The 19943-nt window shown below is 47.2% G+C and overlaps 1 protein-coding gene across 1 annotated transcript in view; it reads left to right on the top strand.

Annotated features, from left to right (window-relative positions):
• Positions 1–19943, top strand: part of Snx25 (sorting nexin 25) — a 109942-nt gene that overhangs the window by 56982 nt on the left and 33017 nt on the right. The window contains exon 6 of the mRNA XM_036166310.1: positions 5556–5626. Coding sequence (XP_036022203.1) covers positions 5556–5626 — 71 coding nt within the window. The remainder of the gene's footprint in view (positions 1–5555; positions 5627–19943) is intronic.

Raw genomic sequence — 19943 nt, 5'->3', positions numbered from 1 at the left:
CTTCTCAAGCATTTCAGTTCCGTGGAAGAGTTCATAAATTCCAAGTCTGCTTAGCCAAAGTTATGATTAAAAGGCAAGAGAGGTAAGGTGGCTGCTCAGAGAAGCAAGTGATGGATCTTTGTGTGGCTTTGTCCATACAGAAGAGAGACTGTAGACAGAGTAGTTGCTGGAGTTGGGAAGTAGTTGGATTCGGGTCATGCTACTTAAGTTGGCTTGCTCTCTCTACCATGTGTGACCTAGGCGTCATTAGGTTGTCAGGCTTGGAGTCTTGGTGTCTTGGCCACAACCCCCCTTACCTCCTGAGCCCTCTCACCAGCTTCTCTTCTTGAGTTTAGACTGTCATTTTGGGAAAACACACCCAGAATCTATACAAGTCCAATCAAGGCAATGTCTACAGCTTTCTCTTGGTTCTGGAACCAGACTCACACAGTGTGACCTTCCTCCTCCAGAGGAAAACATCCTCAGGCTGCCTCCTGGAGATCTGAGCACCTGTGCTATTTACAATAATCCAGCATCAGAGACGCATATACATAGTGAAGCAATAAGGCAGGTCTTCAGGCTAGAAGTGGTGTGAAGGGGGTTTAAAAGCCAGGCAATTGTAGCATTAAATCTCCCTTGAAAGGGAAAATCCTTAGCATCAGGAGGAATGGTCATGACCTCGGTGTTTAAGAACTGATGGGATTTGAACAGCTAAGGGGAGGCAATTGTATGCAGAGGGAGGAGCCTCAGGAGAGCAGGGTGGGAGTCAGGGAAGGGCCAGAGTGTGCTGGGAGCCTCATGGTCTGATTAGGCAGAAACTGTGTTCAGGGGATGTGGAAGACAGCGAGTCTGGGAGTGTTGTCTGATATCTGCCATGCTTCCAGATTTTAGAAAGCCTTTGACAAGATAAGCTTAGACCTATATTGAATTTCCGAATGCGGGAGACTGCTTAACAACACGATGCTTCAATTGTCAATTGTTATTCCGTCTGTAGTGCTTACAAGCCATGAACCTTGTATGCATTTCATAATCCATCCAAGCGTCACTGTCCACCTCTACAGTGGAGGGGTGACTCCAGCATCTATTATGGGGATCCTACAGTGTGTGAAGGTTAGCTCCTGTTGCATGTCATTTTAAGAGTTAACTAAAAGAGTGTTAACTCTTTGCTCAGATGGTGTGTACTTCTTCAGTACCATCCCTGACTCATTTGTTCCCAAGCATGAATCGCTAAGAACATCAAAAGAACAAATTGTTCACAATATTAGGTGTGCCCATTAAATGTTAGAGACATTGCGTCTTGTTAGTTTAGCTCATTAATATTTATTGAATCCCTACTGTATGTTTAGTGCCTACCTGGGTCCAAGAGGAGAGAAACAGGCATGACCCCTGTCTTTACGGGATTCATAATTAGATGGGAAGAAAAAAGTATCCTGTCTTTTTCATAGACAAAGCTGCAGTATTTTCTTGGGCTCAAAACTGCATCGCCAATTTATAGACCTCCGTGACCGGGCACACCATTTTCATGTGTTTGCTCACAGCACTCTTCGAGGCAGTGTGGCTCTTTATCCATCAGTGTGAGATAGTAAATGAACAGGTGAGCTAGGGTTTGGAAGAAGACATGCTGGTGTGCGTACCTGATACATGGTAGGACTTGAAGGAACACTCTGGTCTGTCAGCTCTGTTAGATCTTCCAATGGGAGATCGATCGCCTGTTGGAGGGAAGCGGAGCAAGAGCTCGGAGATGCTCATTTGGAGAATGCTATAGAAGTTGCCCTGGCTGGGTCCATCTTTCTACAGAGGGGAAGGAGCTGGCGGTAGAACTGAGGCAGTGGAGAGAACAGCAGGCTGCGGTCGGGGCTCCTCCTTTGAGGAGTCCTGAGCAGGAATGATGGGGTGAAGCTAGAGGGGGAGAGTTAGTTTGTTTATGTTTTTCCAGACAGGGTTCCTCTGTGTAGCCCTGGCTGTCCTGGAACTCACTCTGTAGACCAGGCTAGCCTCTAACTCACAGAGATCCGCCCGCCTCTGCCTCCCACGTGCTGGGATTAAAGGCGTGAGCCACCCCCACACCCATGCCTGGCTCAGATGGTGGAGGGGTTGGCAAAGATGCTCAAGTGGCTTTGGATGGGAGAGAAGGGCAGGGTCGGGGACAGCCAGACTGTGAGCCGATGCAGAGCCTGACAGGTGAGAAGACACGGGCTCGTTGACAGATGTACAGAGCACAAGCCAGTGGGGCTATGGGATGGATGCTTGCTCACAGAGCAGACTTCAGAAGGATGGTGGCACTTGTGTGGAAATGGAGACATAACCCCGGGGATGTCAGGAAGAGAGTGGAGCAGAAAGTGGGGAACAGCTTCGCAAAGTTTCTAAAGTGACTCATAATTGTACCATTTTAGTACAGCCGTCCCTCGGTCATTCCGTTTGCCTTGCAGTAATCCAGGTTCCTTTATACAGTCAGATGTCTGCAGTTAAAAACATCCTTTGCATTTTAAGAATTAAAGCCTTATAAACATGTGTGCTTGTAATTATAAACACTGCTGGCTGCATGTTCTTCCTCTAATCTGATATATCCCCAGCGTGTCTGGAAGCAGAGGCCATATCAGTGTTCATTCCTGTGTGTCCAGAGCCTAGGAAGAGATCACAGATGTTTGTCAAAAGCAGTTTTGGTTATCTCTGTTCTTTTCTTTATGGAAGTCCCCACAATAAACATGTATATGGCAGTTTAGGGTTTGTTTTGTTTTTAAGTGGATGGGGGTCCGGTCTGTTCAGTTGTTTCCTTATGGTACACTTGAGATTGGAAGTACCGGGTGGCTGGGCGTTGAGACTGTTTAAGACATCTGGGTTGCAGCATACTGGGGGGGGGGGGTTGCAGACACACTCTGGAGTGCAGAGAGAAGTGAGTTCTAGTAGTGAACCTAAAACCCAGACTAAGTGAAGGACCTGGTTAGCGTGGTAGGCTTTGGTAGTTCCAGGAATGTGGCGGCTTCTCGGAAGCTGTAACCTCATCTGTTTAGCAACTTGCAGGACAAGTACATAAGGAGCCATTTCTGTAATTGGCCATTATCTGGTGGAATGAGGCAGTTCCACCAGAAAACTATCATCCACAATGTTCCTAGCAAGGCTTCAGATTGGAAAACAAGCTGAATATATAATCAGCCTAGAGATATGTTTTATATGTGTATGGGAGTTTTCTCTTTCTCTCTCTCTTTTTTGGTTTTTCAAGACAAGGTTTCATAGTGTATCCCTGGCTGTCCTGGAACTCACATTGTAGACCAGGCCGGTCTCAAACTCACAGAGATCTGCCTCCCTAGTGCCTGGGATTAAAGGTATGTGCCACCATGCCCAGCTACATACAGAGTTCTCAAAAAGCCCTCTTCTAGTTGGGATGACATTTGGTCACAAGGCAGGTTCACATACAGTGACTTATAATTAGCTTTTTTTTTTTTTTTTCTTTTTTTTCCGGTTTGCTTCCCCAAACACCAATGTAGGAAACACACCCTGAGATAGTCATTGTGGGGCTGCTTTGATGGCTTGGGGATGTCACTGGAGACCTAGGCTGTACATCTCTTCTTACTTCATCCTTAGCGTGTGCCCTTGTCTCTGTGGTTCTTGAGGGATGGAGGTGGCCGATGTCCCTTTGCCCGACTGCATCCTGGCCTCACACAGGACAGTAATAAAAAGGCAAAGATGAGCTATTTCAGGGCTTCACCATGTCTTCTGCCCACTGCAACGCTCTCTGGAGTCGTGTCCGTCCGTCTCCCCCACCCCAACTGTGTTACCTTCGACTAAGACACCGTCAGTTGGCCACCCATCACTGCTACAGGTCTGGGGCTAAGTACATTGCTTTCCTGATACAACTGTGGTAGCTGTCAGTGTCTGCCGCAGTCAAGTGGTGACAGGGTGTCAGTGCCAATAACAGCTTCCCTCTGCGATGGCAAGAGTCAGGCGTCAGGGTAGCTGAAGAGAGTAAAAAAATAGGTTCAAATTTGTGAGGAATCCACAAATAGCTTTAATTTGGATGGATTTGCGTGCCTCCTTTGATTTGGGTTGAAAACCTGCGGAGCGTTCTATGATTTTTGCCCTAAGTGACAGCCAGTGGTTTGTTGTTGGACGGTTTGTTTTGAAACGTGCCTTGTGAACATTAGGCGTGTGCTCTGTCGCTGAGCTGTGTCACAAGTCCACCTTTCCCTTTTCATTTTGAGACAGGGTCTCCGCAAGCAGGCTTCCCAGCCGGGTCCCTGACTCGCTGTGTGGTCCAGGCTGGCCTCAAACCTGTGATCCTCCTGCCTTCATCCCCAGAAGGCGGGATCTGTGCTGCCAGGCTTGCCCAAAGTTAGTGCTTAAAGTGAGAACTAATGCTAATTAGCTCGATCGTGGAAAACCTGTAAACAAAATTATAAATAGAGGATAGGAGACACTCAGGACAGAGCAGTTTGGTTAGGGAAATACCTAGCAACCATTGAGAAATTCTCAAGAACTCCTTTCTAAGCCAGGCTCAGTGGTGCGTGCCTTTAACCCCAGCACTCAGGAAGTAGAGGCAGGCGGATCTCTGAGTTCCAGGCCAGTGAGGCCAGCCTGGTTTACAGAGTGAGTTCTAGGACAGCCAGGGATACATAGTGAAACCTTATCTCAAAACAAAATGGAACTTTGTTTCTAAAGCCTAATTAAATTCACTCAAAATAGGCACAGCCCTTGGCTTGCACCTGTCACCTAACTTTTCTGTATTTTCTCTGAATGAGAATACACACACACACACACACACACACACACACACACTCGTGTCCCCTGCGTTCTAAGCTAATGGTTCTTGGCTCTCCCTGTATAAGAAAGCAGCTTCAGGAAAATATCCACGCCAGATGTCCACAGCAGATGTCTTGCTAACTAATGGTCTGGAACAGTCGAGTGAGAAGTAATGAAGAAGTAGACCAGGACAGTGGAAGCATGGCTGGGTAGTTAGACCATCAGTCGACTGCACTTAGACAAGGTTCCTCCTGCTCAGACACCCCACACCCCAGCTCTGCCGGTGCCCGAGGCTGAGTGTTGGAAATGCGGTCGAAGAGCCTACGAGCTTTGTTTTGTATTTCTTTCCTTTCCTTTCCTTTCCTTTTCTTTCTTTTCTTTTCTTTTCTTTCTTTTTTTGGTAATATAGGGGATGGAATGTGGGGCTTGTGCACATGATAGATGAACTCCACCACTGAGCTACAGCCCAACCCTAAAATTTTAATATAATTAAACTTACTAGCTACATGTAACTAGTGGCCGTCTGTTGGAAAATGAGAATTTAAGAGCTAGAACCAATTGTCTCTAGTTACTGGGGAAGGCTCAATGGAGAACTTTAACATGACCTTCAATGTTGAACATGGGCAGGTAGTGACTCTTACATTAAGGGCTCAGAAATAACTAGCCTGTGGCACATTGCCTGACATTTTAGGGGTGCTCTGGCCATTAGGATGATTTTGATGAGTCCTGGGACCTTACAGCCCCTGTGCTGTGTGTTTACCATAAACACAGTCTGAAGGTGTCTCTGAAAATAATGTTGTCTTCCTGTTGAATCTTTTCTTTCTCTCTTTTAAAATCAGGTATCAAATTGTAGTGGAAATAATCCAGGCAACCACGATTAGCAGCTTTCCACAGCTGAAGAGGCATAAGGGTAAGAACCAATCTGTTTTCTCTCAGTACATGTTTGATGGGGCCTCAGTCTACCCCAAGTTCAGTCTGTTCCTCTCCTGTCAGTGTTTTGGAATTGTGGAGCATTCTACTGACTTATTTAAATAATCCAAGTCTATTAAAACAATGGTCTAATATCATTAAAGAAAGTAAAAGTAATTTTATCCTGACAAAAATCTGTATTTTCTTTGTGTGTGTGTGTGTGTGTGTGTGTGTGTGTGTGTGTGTGTGTGTGTGTGTTGTCTTATGTGTATGTGTGTGTATAGGTGAATGTGTGTGCACATACATATTGAAGCCAGAGGACAACTTTGAGTATCAACCTTTCAGGTTGGGGTGAGGGTGGAAAGAGTCTTTCCCTGGCCTGGAACTTACCAAGTATGCCAGCTAGTTGGCGAGTGGGGCCCCAGGATCTGCCCCACAACACTAGCTCCTACATTTTTTACATGGATTCCAGGAATCAGACTTAGCGTTTGTGTTCAAGGCGAGCACTTTAGTGTAAGTGTAGAGTAAGTTTAATTATAAAACTCAGCTGTGGCCACAGATCTCAGAAGGCTGGAATTGGAGCTTCTGTTTTGAGCTAGGCCTGGGTCGGCGTCACTTTTCTCATAGGCAATGTGAGTGTTTCTGTTTGAACCCTGCTCTTCTGGATAGTCCTTTAAGCGATCCTAGCGGGGTAGTGTTTGCCTGCCTCACTTAGTCTTAAGTGTTTGGATTGTTAAGTGTTTTCCTTTTTCTACACTTGTGTTTTAGGTTGTTTCTTTTTTAACTTTTTTTTTTTTTATTCTCTGTGTCTTTCACATTATGCATCTTAATCCCATTCATATCCACCTTCTTTCGTATCTTCCCTCTCCCCTTGCATTCTCTCCCCCAAAATGAAATAAAATGAAATTTAAGAGGGAAAAAAAGAAGAAGAAAAATCTCATCATGGAAGCTGCAGTGTGACACAGTGAGTCACGCAGTAAACCCTTTTTGTCCACATATCTTTACTTTCGGGTGTTCATTGCAAAGAGTTATTGGTCTGGTCCTAGGCCTCTGGTTTCTGATACACTATCAGTGCTGGGCCCTCACTGGGACTCCTCTTGGATATCCTGCTATTGCCCTGTGTCATGGAGATACTGCAGCTTTGGGTCTGCAGGACTGTCTGCTTTCACATGCTCCAGCAGATCATAGATGGGGTGGATATTGGGGTGGGCCAACTCATACATAACCCTGGTTCCGGTCCCGGGTAGTTGCAGGGTTGGTCAGCCCACCAGCTCTCCTTTATCCTTACCACTAAGGTGATCTCTCCAGCATTGCCCTGGCTAGTTCACCCTTTCAGCAAAGAGCTGGTTTTCCTGCTTTCATGCCCTCAGGGTCGGCTTTCCCACACCTACATCATCAGGGCCAGCTCTACTGTGTTTGCTAGAGGTGCAGGGGCCTCTCTCCCAAGTGCTACAGCTGGTGAGAAGCAGGGACAGCTCTCCCACCTGCCACAGGCAGAGAGGGGAAGGAAGGGGGCAACTCTCCCTCACCCACACCACCATATGGCAGATGATGGGTGGGACCAGATCTCCCATGCTGACGTTCCTGAGGTCAGTTCACCTGCCCCCTTTCAATAGGGTCAGCTCTCCTGTGCTGCCCAGGCGAGGTGCAGGGCCACTTTCCCAAGTGCTCCAACTGGTAAGGGGGGAGGGTCAGGTCCCACATCTGTTGTAGGTGGCGAGGGGTAAGGGAGTCATCTCTCCTTGGCACCCATGCCTTGGCATGACAGACAGTAGTAGGGACAGCTCTCCCATGCTCACAACTTCAGGGCTGGTTCTTCCATACCCCCACCAACAGGATCGGCTCTACTCTGCTGCCCAGGTGAGGTGTAGGGCCTGCTTTGTCGTGAGCTGGTGAGGGGCAGGGGCAGCTCTCCTGCTCTTATGACCTCAGTACCAGCTCTCCCACCTACCCGGGGGGGTGGGGGGGATAGGGAGAGATTACAACTCATACCACCATGTGGCAGATGAAGGGCGGGGCCAGATCTCCCACACTCACATTCTTGGAACCTTCTCCCCCCTTCCCCTACAACAGGGTCAGTTCCAATGTGCTGCCCAGACGAGATGTAGGGCTCGCTTTCCTGAGTGTTGCAGCTGGTCAAGGGGAGGACCAGCTCCCTCACCAGGTGACGATGTTAGGGGTGAGTGGGAAGGCATCCTTCCCTCGCCCCCCACCACCCTGCAGATAAGGGAGGCAGTACCAGCTGTGCTGCCCTCCTGTACCCCATCTCCAGGGTCAACTCTACTGTGCTGCCCAGACGAGATGTAGGGCTCGCTTTCCTGAGTGTTGCAGCTGGTCAAGGGGAGGACCAGCTCCCTCACCAGGTGACGATGTTAGGGGTGAGTGGGAAGGCATCCTTCCCTCGCCCCCCACCACCCTGCAGATAAGGGAGGCAGTACCAGCTGTGCTGCCCTCCTGTACCCCATCTCCAGGGTCAACTCTACTGTGCTGCCCAGGCGAAGGGCAGGGCCTGGTCTCCTGAGTGCTGCGGCTGGTGAGGAGTTGGGTCCGGTTCCCCACCTGCTGTGGGTGGCAAAGGGCAAGGGGAGGAGGCTATCTTTCCCTCATCCATGCCCATACCTTCACATGGCAGACAAGAGGAGCGTGATCTGCTCTCTCATTCTTAGGGCCAGCTCACCCATGCCCCTGTGAACAGGGTCAGCTCTATGATGCTACCCAGGTGAGGTGTAGGACCCTCTCTCCTGAATGCCTCAGCTGGTGAGCGGCAGGACCAGTTCTCCCTAGTGTTGCAGCCAGTGTGGGGTAGGGCCACTTTTGCATAGTCTTTTCCTCAGCCTTCGGTGGTATCAGGAGCCATGGACATCAACACAAACAGCAGCTGCATCAGGGCCCGTGAACCCAGACATGGGCCCCTCCAGCAGCCCAGGCCCAGACATCACCATGGCACGAGGTGATGATCAAGCCACCCACCTCATCCATTCCTCACTGCTTTCATTTCTTCAGACATGCCTCTGAACACAGAACATGAACCATTCTCTCTGTCTCTCTGTCTCTCTGTCTCTCTCTGTCTCTCTCTGTCTCTCTCTCTCTCTGTCTCTCTCTCTCTCTCTCTCTCTACCATACCATACCATACCATACCATACCATACCATACCATACCATATATTTGCTCACCATAATAGTGCTCTGTTATAAAATATTATTTTAAGGTGTGTTCCTTCTGTTTATGTTGCATTTGTTTAACTCGGAAGCTGTGTTACTGTGCCTGTCTAGACACCTGATGGTCTAATAAAGAGCTGAATGGCCAGTAGCAAGGCAGGAGAAAGGATAGATGGGGTTGGCAGGCAGAGAGAATAGACAGGAGGCAGGAGAAAAGGAGAAGCAGCTGGAGAAGGAGGAGGACTCCAGGGGCCAGCCACCCAGCCACCCAGCCAGCCACCCAGCTACCCAGCCACCCACCCAGCCACCCACCCAGCCACCCAGCCAGCCACCCAGCCAGCCACCCAGCCACCCAGCCAGCCACCCAGCCAGCCAGCCACCCACCCAGCCACCCAGCCACCCAGCCACCCAGCCACCCAGCCAGCCACCCAGCCACCCAGCCACCCAGCCACCCAGCCAGCCAGCCACCCAGCCAGCCAGCCACCCAGCCAGCCAGCCACCCAGCCACCCAGCCACCCAGCCACCCAGCCAGCCAGCCATGGAGTAAGAGTGAGATTACAGAAGTAAGAGACTGGGGAAAGCCCAGAGGGAAAAGATAGACGGGATCATTTAAAGTTAAGAAAAGCTGGCTAGAAATAAGCCAAGCTAAGTGTGACCATTCACAAATAAGAAAAAGCCTCTGTGTATTGATGTGGGAGCTGGGTGGCAGGCCCCCCCAAAAGAACCAACAGCGACAGTGCCCAGGTGCCCAGACTGCCCTAGGCCTGTTTGTGGGTCTCCTGGTCCGCTCAATCTGTCATGGCACTAGGCAGGACCATGCTTTCTCCTAGGAGCCCAGGGCAGACTGCCCAGGCCTCCTGTGTTTTAGGTTTCTAAAGCCCAGATATAGATGATATATGCTCTATCATTCTGTCTGTTTATTTCTCTTCAGATGAAGTAGGGTTCTTACCCAGGCTTGCTCTGGGGAAGAATTGGATATGAGGATGGCTTTTCATTTCTGGAGCTTGCCTGTTGCTCACACATTTCCCCCCTTACATACATGAATTTGGAGGACATGTTATTTCCAGCACAGAATTTGCTGTAGACAGGAAAACACCACTTTCATCTGGAGGAATAGACTTCTCATGAAAATCACCAGATCTGTTCAGATTCCTGCCAAGTAGTAGTGTGCTGATAGAATGGGTAAGAGTTAGACCAGAGACTTTAAAACGTGCTCTTGGGCCAAGTTTCTAGTTAGCACAAGAGCAAGAGGAAGCTTGGCTTGAGGACTGCGGCTTGTCCCCTCCAGTCCCTCAGAAAGTAGGAGCTGTGTGCAAAGGAAGGAAGGAATGGAGCCCAGCCCCCAAGGAAGACCACACATATTCCATACATGTCCAGCCCTGGAAATGTTACTGCGTTCCTCTTCCGTGATGGCAGGTAGTCAGCAAGAGGCCCCTACAGAGCTGGGCGGAAGGCAACCAGTGAAAACACAAACATTTCAGAAGGTGCTAAGTGCTTTGGAGAACTGTGTGTCTATGTGGGCAATGAGTCGGGGTGCCAGGAGATCTGGTCCAGCTAGAGCAGAGGCTGGTGTTGTCTTCAGTAGTAGCATGAGATGACCTCCCCCAGAAAGTGAGCTGTGAGCATTGGCCAGGGACTTGAGAGTGTCTCCTGAACAAGGGACAGGTGTCACTCACCCTGAAGGCTGAAGCTTGGAGCTCTGTTTGTGGAAGCTGCTGTTGGTTGAAAGAGATCGTCTGGAGGAAAACAGCCAGGCGCAGCGAGCAGCCGTGAAGGGCCATGCCCGGGCTTAGAGACTCAAGCTGCGCTCTGAATGAGGAAGGACGTCCTGGGAGCCTGTGGTAATGGACCCCGGAAGATCGGCTGTGTCTGTCCTTATTCTCATCGTTCTTCAGGGAAGATGCTTTTCTTCCGGACAGTTTGACAGGTGTTTTAAAGAGCGGACCAGATGGGGATTTTTCTCACCGCCCTCATCTTCTCCGTGACTCTTTTCTTGTTGGTCTAAGTTTAGTCAGGAAAACACTTTTTCTCAGAAAAAAAAACAAAAAACAAAACTGCAGTTCCAGGTTGCACTGTTGGGAGTAGCGTGATAAAATCCCACCCCACATTGCTCCATGCCATCCTAGGTGGAAATAAGCTCTTTGCCCAGGGTATCTGTGTTGAATAGCTATCCACCTGTTAGTTACTTAGTAGCTGCCTTAGCTGCTTAGCTACTTACATTGACTATGTGTTAGTTCATGTAACCCTTACTTAAAAAATGGCTCCAAGGCACACAAGAGTAACAGTGATGGCAGTGTTATTACAGTGTTTTGTTTTAATGTGTCTAGTTAACTATTGTTGTTAATGTCTTGCTTTGCCTAGCATTTAAATTAAGTTTTTAAGTTGTTTGGAATGTAAAGATAAAAGCACACTATATGTAGGTTTCGGGATAGGTGAGTCTTCCGGTATCCACTGGGGACTCAGAAGATGCTCATCACAGGTAAGAGGAGGCTGTTGTGGATGGCCATCTTGCCCCTATGCTTTACACTGCCCTTTCTTAGCACGTGTTCTTCTTTCTGGTCCAAATCTGGTTTTATAAATACGTCATTCATATGGATAGGAGCCCGCCTTGATGATGCATGACCTTATCTTAATTCAAAGGCAACAACAAAGACTAAACTGGCTTTCAAAAATTAAAAACTTAGTGTACCAAAATAGAAATGAAAGGAAATCAAGAAAATGAAAAGAAGCAAGGCACGGTACTGTACACTTTTCATCCCAACACTCAGAAGGCAGAGGCAGATCTTTTTGATCTGGATCCTTATGAGTTTGAGGCCAGCCTGGTCTATGTCAAGAGTCCTAGGCTAGCAAGGGCTACATAGTGAGACCCCACCTCAAAAAAGAAAATGAATAAAAAAGAGAGAAATAAGAAAATGAAAAGATGGGCAGTGGTGGCGCACCTTTAATCCCAGCACTCGGGAGGCAGAGGCAGGCAGGTGGATCTCTGTGAGTTTGAGACCAGCCTGGGCTACAGAGTGAGTTCCAGGAAAGGCTCCAAAACTACACAGAGAAACCCTGTCTAAAAAAAAAAAAAAAGAGAGAGAGAAGAGAAGAAAAAGAAAGAAAATGAAAAGAGAACACGAAGGTTCACACCAAGGTCGTGTGTCTGAGAGGGAGCTTGTATCCAGCATCCCAGAGCTCTTACAACACAGTCTTCAAAATACATTTGACCCAGCAGAAAAATGTGCAGAGAGCTTGAAAGGACGTTTCTACAAAGTGTACAAAGGGCCAAGAAGCATGTGAGAGCAATATCATGAAATGATAAGGAATTGCAAACCAACACTAATATGAGGTATCATTCCATACCTTCTTGAGTGACTAAAATGACACCAGACAGATAATACACACATCAGAGAGATGGTGGAGATGCTGGGGTCCTCACACAGTCCCCGTGGAAACACAGAGTGAAGACAGCTTGGCAGTTTTTAAAGATTTTCATCATGGAATTACCATGTGACCTAGCCTTTCCATTCCCAGGTAGACACTGAAGGAAAAGTGAGGTTGTGTACCCACAAAAATCTGTACATTAACATTGACAGTACCATTATTCAAAACTCACAAAAAGTAGAGATAACCTATGTGGTCGCCAATAGTAGACAATGTGGTGTATTCACATAATGGAATATTATTCAGCAGTGAGAAGTAACTAACTTTGAAAGTATTGTAAAAGAAACCAGTCACAGAAGGCCACACATTGTATGATTCTGTTCACACGGGATGTGCAGAACAAGCCAATCAGGCAAACAGAGGAGTCTTAGTTTCCTATGGCTCTGGAGGGGCACATAGGAAACATCCCACATGTGATTATAGTGTCAATTGTACAGCTCTGAATTTATGTTTTAAAGAACCATTAACTTGCATACAACAAACATAAATGTGTGAAATTTATCATGTATAAATTGTATCTCAATAAAGTATATTTAAAATAGAATGGATGGAGATTGAAACTTCACTGAGAAACTATCTTAGGCAGGGTGCTAGCCGATACCATAGAGGACACTGAGGACAGGTAGAAATTTCTAGTCCCCAGCCCTTATCCAGCTAAGCACAACAGAAGTGGCTGGCATGGCCATACCTCACGGCAGCTCTTGGATCAGCTATTTCCCCTTTAAGTTCGGTCTCGGTTCTGACTCCGTAGTCCTGCTTTTGTCCAGCTTGGCTTTTAGCCAGAGGCTCTCCTTAAAATTGAGGGTTCTATGCGTCTGCTTATTCAGAACTGGCATGATCACCTTGAGTGAGAGTTCAGCGGGTGATCTCCCACGCCAGGGGAGTTTCCTGGCCCACATGGAGTTGGAGTGAAGGATCACGGGAGGCAGGCAGGCAGAACCCTGGAGGCTTATGGGCCTTCAGTAGGGATGAGCGCCTGGATACAGGAGTGTATCAGATAGGCCTCTAGAGGAGAAGCCTGGGACAGTGCCTGGAACTCATGCTTGACTTCTGAGCATGAAAATGACATTGTGTGTGACAAGAAGGAGATCTTTATAGCAAATTTATAAATAGTGAACAGTTTGCTTCTAGTTTAGTTTACTCAACAGACTTTCTTCCCCCAGACTTAAATTCACTGAAATATGGACAGGTATATACTGCTTGGATTTTCCTCATTAGTAACTTTAAATGCTCGTTGGTCTTGGAATTGGAGGAGGTTGGCAGACCTTGGTGAATTTCTGGGATCTCTTTCCAGTCTTCACTCTCTGACCGTTGGGGAGTACTGGACATTGTTGACTACTTGTATAATTCCCTTCAGAAGTCCTGATGATTTACAAATCTATACAGATTTTGTGATGTAACTCAGACTATTTCAAACGCTTCAATGTCTTCCCCTTCTTTTGACATGAAAGTCTGTTCCCTGTGTCTTCAGCTCTCTCCTGCCATTGACCCCTCACTACACTCAGGCTCCATGGGCCTCCCTGTCCCTGTGTTCACCTTCCCTCCTGTGTTATTTATACAATTATTCATACTATGTTTGTTCTTCGTGTATGGCTGTCTTACTCTATCACTCTGCCAGGAACTGCCTGTGTGTCTGTTATATTTAATATCTAGTATCTCTTCTCTGAGCCAATGCTATGTCCTTTGATCTTGTCCTTGAGATCATCTAAGATGCTTCATATCAGCAGAGAATGCTCAAGAGTCACTAGAAATGGGTCTTTCTTTACTCAGCAAACATTTCTTGAGTGCCTTTTTATATTGGGGACAGCAGTGCTATGGGTAATAGTCCAGTGATAAATGCAGCAATCCTTACATGCTTCAGAATATAGTCATACCACACATGTATGGAATGGCTGATCTGGAACAGAGCTTAAGAAATAACGTCCCTTAAGAGTAACACTGAGTGGAGCCGTAAAGGTTGAGTACCTCTCAGTCCCATAGGGTTGTATGAGTCAGATATGAGTAGATGGTCCTGCCTGCACACAGTCGAAAAGAGTGGCAAGACAGCCTGGTGGTTAGCCTATGTCAAGTGAACACTGCTGGGGCTTGGCATGCAGTGGAGAGGCAAGGCTTGATAGGCAGGCAAGGGCTGGACCTGAAATGTCTTTACCCCATCCTGATACATGTGGGCTTCATGCTGTAGAACCATGGTTTTCAAATGACAGTCAGTACCACATTCCCCTGAAGACTTGGTGAAATGCAGGTGACTTGGCCCTACTCCAGAGTTCTTGGCCCTGCAGATCTGTTTGAGTCCCAGGAGTCAGCATTCTCCTATGTCCCTCGGGTGCTGCTGCTGCTGCTACTACTAATAATGAGGACTCACACCCCGAGAAGCATCGCTGTAGGTGAAACAGCCACCTTCACGTTTGTATCTGCATCTTGGTGCCCAGCACTCAGCTTTCTATTTATAGCCACAACAGCCAGAGTACTTGAGAAATGGTTTTTCAGAATCTGCAGCCCAAATGTCAGCCTTCTAGTAGTGATGAGACACATACTATGTCTTCCTGTGTAGATGAGTAAGCCCAGTACTGTTAGCTTCTGTTAATAATTTCTCCTCTGCTGTTTTGGACCCTGAAATGTTAATAAGTTCATCCAGCGACTCCAGCAGAAGGCATGAAGTTGATCTATGTGTACTGGAAATGTTGTGCATAAATATTACATGTGAAGAGAGATGCAGTGAAAAATCAGGCTTCTTGCCTTCTTGTTCATTTGCTAAAACTGAATCTTGAGAATGTAATTTAACAGTTTTGAATATATTGAATATATCAAATAGAACTGCAGAACTATAGACTACATCATGTATGTATACATTCATGTAATACATGCATACTTATATACACAGTGTCACTTGCTAATGAAAATCATTTATTATTATTTTTATTGATTTTAAATGAATACTTTTCATTACAACTTGCTGTTAAACATACCATGCTGTTTTTTTCATCTGGCCTGTGACTTAGAGGTACCTCTTATTTGAAAGGAAGGAGCCAGTCCGTGGGCTCTGCTGGACTTGCTGTGATCCTTTCCAATGCTTTGAAGTGCTCTGATAGCCTAGCAGCACAGTAAAGTAATGCAGACACTTCCTGACTTATAAGTGACCTAACCTTACAGAAGACCTACTGAGCTCTTTGTATTTTTAAAGATTTATCATTTTTAATGTTTGTGTGTGCTTGAGTGCTTGTGCGTACATGTGCATCCAATCCTCTGAAACTGGAGTTGATAGAAGGCAGACTACCTGATGTAGGTGCCGGGCACTGAATTCAGGGGTTCTGCAAGAGCATGTTGCTCCTAACTGCTGAGCCATTACCTCTCCAGTCCCTGAGGTTTAAATATTATGTCCCCCCAAATTAGGCTATTGCAATGTCATTGTTGGGTGATGGTATTAGAAGACAGGGCCTTCCCAGGGCTCAGCAGATGGCTGTTTAGTAGAGTGCTTGCTATTCAAGTGTCTTAGAACCCAAGACTTGGGTTCCAACCCCAGGACCTCAATAAAAGTCAGGAATGGCGTCCACACCCCTAAATCCATCCTGGGGAGGAAAGACAGAAGGACTCCTGAGGCCTAATTGCCAGCCAGTCTATCTGAGCCAGTGAGGTCCTGGATCAGGTTCTTGTCTCAGAAAACTAGGGTGAGAGTGATTGAGAAAGATGCCACGTTTTGACTCTGGCGTCCATCTTTTTATGCACATGTGTTCACACCCAAACACGTACCAGCGCTCCCTCCCCACCAAACAATATGATCGGGTCTTTGGAAGGAAATCGGGGCCTGATAAAAGAGGCTCTCGAGAGCTGCCCTCCCCTTCTCCATGTGCGGACACAGGACAGAGAAGGATGCCATGCCGATCGTGGCTGTTTTATCCTCCAGAAGGTGAGGGAGAAATTGCTATGGCAACGTGTTGTAGCAACCTGGCTGGACCAATATAAGATGCGGGGCTGTTTGCCGGTCTTGCTTTTAGCGGCTCTAGCTGAGATTTCTCCCTGCCCAGTTCTCGGGTGAACACTGTCTGCAGCCTAGCACTACCCCATTCCCTCCACCATCGCTAGCCGTGACGCACCAGGGTTTGGACACGTCTGTTGCAATCAGTGTATTCTCATGACACCTTTTTTTTTTTTTTTTGGTTTTTCAAGACAGGGTTTCTCTGTGTAGTTTTGCGCCTTTTCCTGGAACTCACTTGGTAGCCCAGGCTGGCCTCGAACTCACAGAGATCCACCTGGCTCTGCCTCCCGACTGCTGGGATTAAAGGCATGCACCACCACTGCCCGGCTAACACCTTTTTAAAAAATAACCAACTCCCATCCCGATCTCCCCAAGACAGTATTTTCTAACATCCCCTCCTTATAAAATGGAGTCAAGTCCAAAAATGTTAACCCATTCTTTTGGTTAGAATGTGGGACAAGATGGTCACATACTTAGGTCAGAATTGGTGCCCAGGCATCCTGATCTTCAGTCATAGGTCTTCTTCACTACACAAATCCTTCACCTAGGTCTTCACCTCAGCGCTTGGAGGTTATGCCACTCAGGTCTGTGTTCTGACTCTGGAGCTCAGACCTGTCTACTCAGCACACAGCCTGACCACGTTCTAAACCTGGGGTGTGGATTGAGTCACCATAACCACCTTGGAAATGCATCACCTGCATGGCGGACCCCAAACTGAAGGAAACACTCCCAGTTCCAGTATGTGGGCATTCGAAGGGGAAAGGGTGGTCGCTGGCACCTTAGGTGAGGCTGTGCCAGGCCCGTGGCCTCTGCTGTCTCCACTGGGGAACATGTGGCTCTGCTGATACTTGTGGTGGTTTCTTCCACAAGCATGACCCCCACTGAAGTGGGGTGACGTTTGATGAGGTAATCCTGTTTGCTCTGTATCCAGAAAGAACATAGCAGCCTCAAGTTGAGAAGGAAGGCAAATATTTTTGAGTTCCCGGGCAGCTTTAATTTTCAGTTGGTGACAATTAGTAGCTGCTAGGAAATGTTGCCAGCTTCCTGTTAGGATGTCATCTGGAATGTTGATAAATCCTGAGTAAATGTGTTCATGTTCTTCAAACCCTCTGACAAGAGGAGCTGGTAATGGGTGGTGTGTGTGTGTGTGTGTGTGTGTGTGTGTGTGTGTGTGTGTGTGTGTGTGTTTAAAAGTGAACATTTTTTTTCTGAAAAGTTAGCTTTTCCAAGTGTATATTTATTTAGATAAACCCACACAGCATCTGGTATGTACAGACTAATTTGAAGCAAACTCCATTAGCTTTATCTTCTCACAAAGAGGGAATTCCAAAATATTTTCTCCCTTTTGGATCATTTCTGAGTTGATCCTCTGGTTAGTGCTCCTATTAGCCAACACAGGCTAAGTCAGGAAACACTTTTGAAATCAGGCGACAGGCAGCTTCTCAACTCACATACGGGAAAACGTCCCTGGTGTGTTCGGGCACCTGTAGACCTGCCGTCCATCTATGACTGTGAGTACTAGAAAGCTGCTTCTCTCTTGGCAGCAAGCCACAGTGTTTTCTCATACTGTGCCTGCCTTTCATGTTTTGATGTGCCCTGCCTGCCTCGGGACTGTTTCATACATCGCATGTAATGGCTAGGTAGGAAACGAAGGAAGTTGTTTATGCTGGGGAATGGAAGGTCTCCAGGGAAGATGTACAGAAACCTGCCTCAGTCTGCACCGTGAGGAGACCAAACATAGACCCTAACTAACCAGATGCCTTGTGACTCTTCCCCAGGGTGTGTTCTAAATCCTGCAAGTGTGGCTGTCACACTCAGGGATCACTTTTGTGTTTTTAATGCAGTGGTCACCTCCATCCTAGACTCACCAGGTACTTCTTGAGTTGATGAGTGAACTGTGTCAAACAAATGCGGTTGAAAGGCCAATAACAATATGGCTAGCATTCTGATAAGTACTGGCACTTTGTCTAGCCAGCACACACAGAAAAGTGGACCCTGAATTGGCCTAAGCAACACCCTTTTCTCTTGCTTGTGAGCTTGTATTTGGGGTAGGCTTTGGAAGGAATTCCTCTTTTCTGCTGGATGTGGCATCAGCTGCAATTCCCATTGAAGACGATGTACTCACCAAATGCTGGATTGGTGCTGAATGTGTGCCAAAGTCTCAGTTGGGCCAAGATCTGTGGGAGTCCAGGCTCCACTCTACAATAGATGTCTCCATAGAGTAATTGTTAGGGCCCCAAAGTATGGATGCCTTGGGAGTAGGTGGATGGCATGTACGGTGTTGCAAATCTCTGGGCCAGTGGCCTTTAGTGATCTAGATTTGGAAGTCATAGAATCACCTCCACCATGGTTGTAAGCCCACTCAATTCTAAGAAGAGATGTATGTCCTGCTTTCCATAGGGAAATGACTAGGAATGACAGACACTGCAAAGAAGTGTGTGAGATGGAAATACTGGGGCCACTTTTGGAGAATATCTACTCCATAATCCAAAATGGAAATTGTAATCTTCCACAAATCCAGTTTTTCTCCAATATTCCCTGATCCATTAATTGACCCCACTTTCTCCATTTGTGATTATAGCAAAGTTGTAGAAGCCACATTTATTGCCTCCTTTATTCTTTTGAATCCTGAAAAATTTGCCTTTTAGTATGTTTGTTGGTCCCTGGTTCTGTAATCCTCAAGTCCTTAAGTCCTGTGTACTACCAATGCCATGAACTACCAACTCATTCCTTCCAGCTCAGCCTTCCTGTGACAGTCCTCCAGTGGGCTTCCCTTCAAGCCAACAGCCTGTCACTGTCTGATCAGGTGCTTCCTATGTGATCTGATCACATTAAACTCATTCATCGCATATGTCCTGGCTAATCTATGTCAGCCTGACATAGGTTGAGTCATTTTGGAAGAGAGGACTTTAATTGAGAAAATGCCCCACCAGATTGGCCTGTGAGCCAAACTGTGATGCAGTTTCTTGATTGATAATTGATGTGGCAGGCCCAGCTCACTATAGGTGGTCCCACCCCTGGGCTGGTGGTCCCGAGTACTACAAGAAAGTAGGCTTTGCAATCCACGAAGAGCAAGCCAGTAAGCAGCACTGCCCCATGGCCTCTGCTTCAGTTCCTGCCCTGCCTTCTTTCGACAATGGAAAGAAGTCCTGAGCGTTTAAGTGGAATAAACTCTTTCCCTGCATGTTGCTTATGGTCATGGTGTTTTACCACAGCAACAGGAAACCCCGAGACAGAAATTAGTAACAGGTCTTGAGCATTGGTGTGGCGGATCTGACCTTGTGTTTTGGGGGAGAATTGTGGAAGGACTCTGTATCTTTGGGCTAGAAAAGGCATTGAGTGTTCAGAGATTATCGAGATGTGGGGACTTAGAAGATGCTGCTGAGAGCAGTGTAGATGATGGAGACCTGGGTTGTGAGGTTTCAGGGGGACGTTTGAGAGTCCCTTAAAGACACCACTGGAGCTGCTTGGTGTTTTAATTAAGAACCACTAAAGTGAAACCTTTGCTTTTCTAGTAAACTGGGGCTACAAAATCAGCTGTGATTGGAAGAGACAACTCTAGAGAGAGCAGAAGCCACAGCTTACGCTGGCAGCTGAACTTGGGAAAGGGCACGAGTGTCCCACGTGGTCCTGGTTTTGAGGGCATGAAGGGGTCGTGGAGATTAGATGAGGCTTGGGCCATGTGGTAGAGCTAGAGTCCCCGAAGAGGGGCCAAGAGGGGCCATTTGTGAAGGTGCAGCCTCAGTTTCAGTAGAATGTGC

Source organism: Onychomys torridus, chromosome 17, assembly GCF_903995425.1.
Source record: "Onychomys torridus chromosome 17, mOncTor1.1, whole genome shotgun sequence".
NCBI lineage: Eukaryota > Metazoa > Chordata > Mammalia > Rodentia > Cricetidae > Onychomys > Onychomys torridus.
The sequence above is the reverse complement of the archived record's forward strand: the minus strand, read 5'-3'. Positions and strand labels throughout refer to the sequence as shown.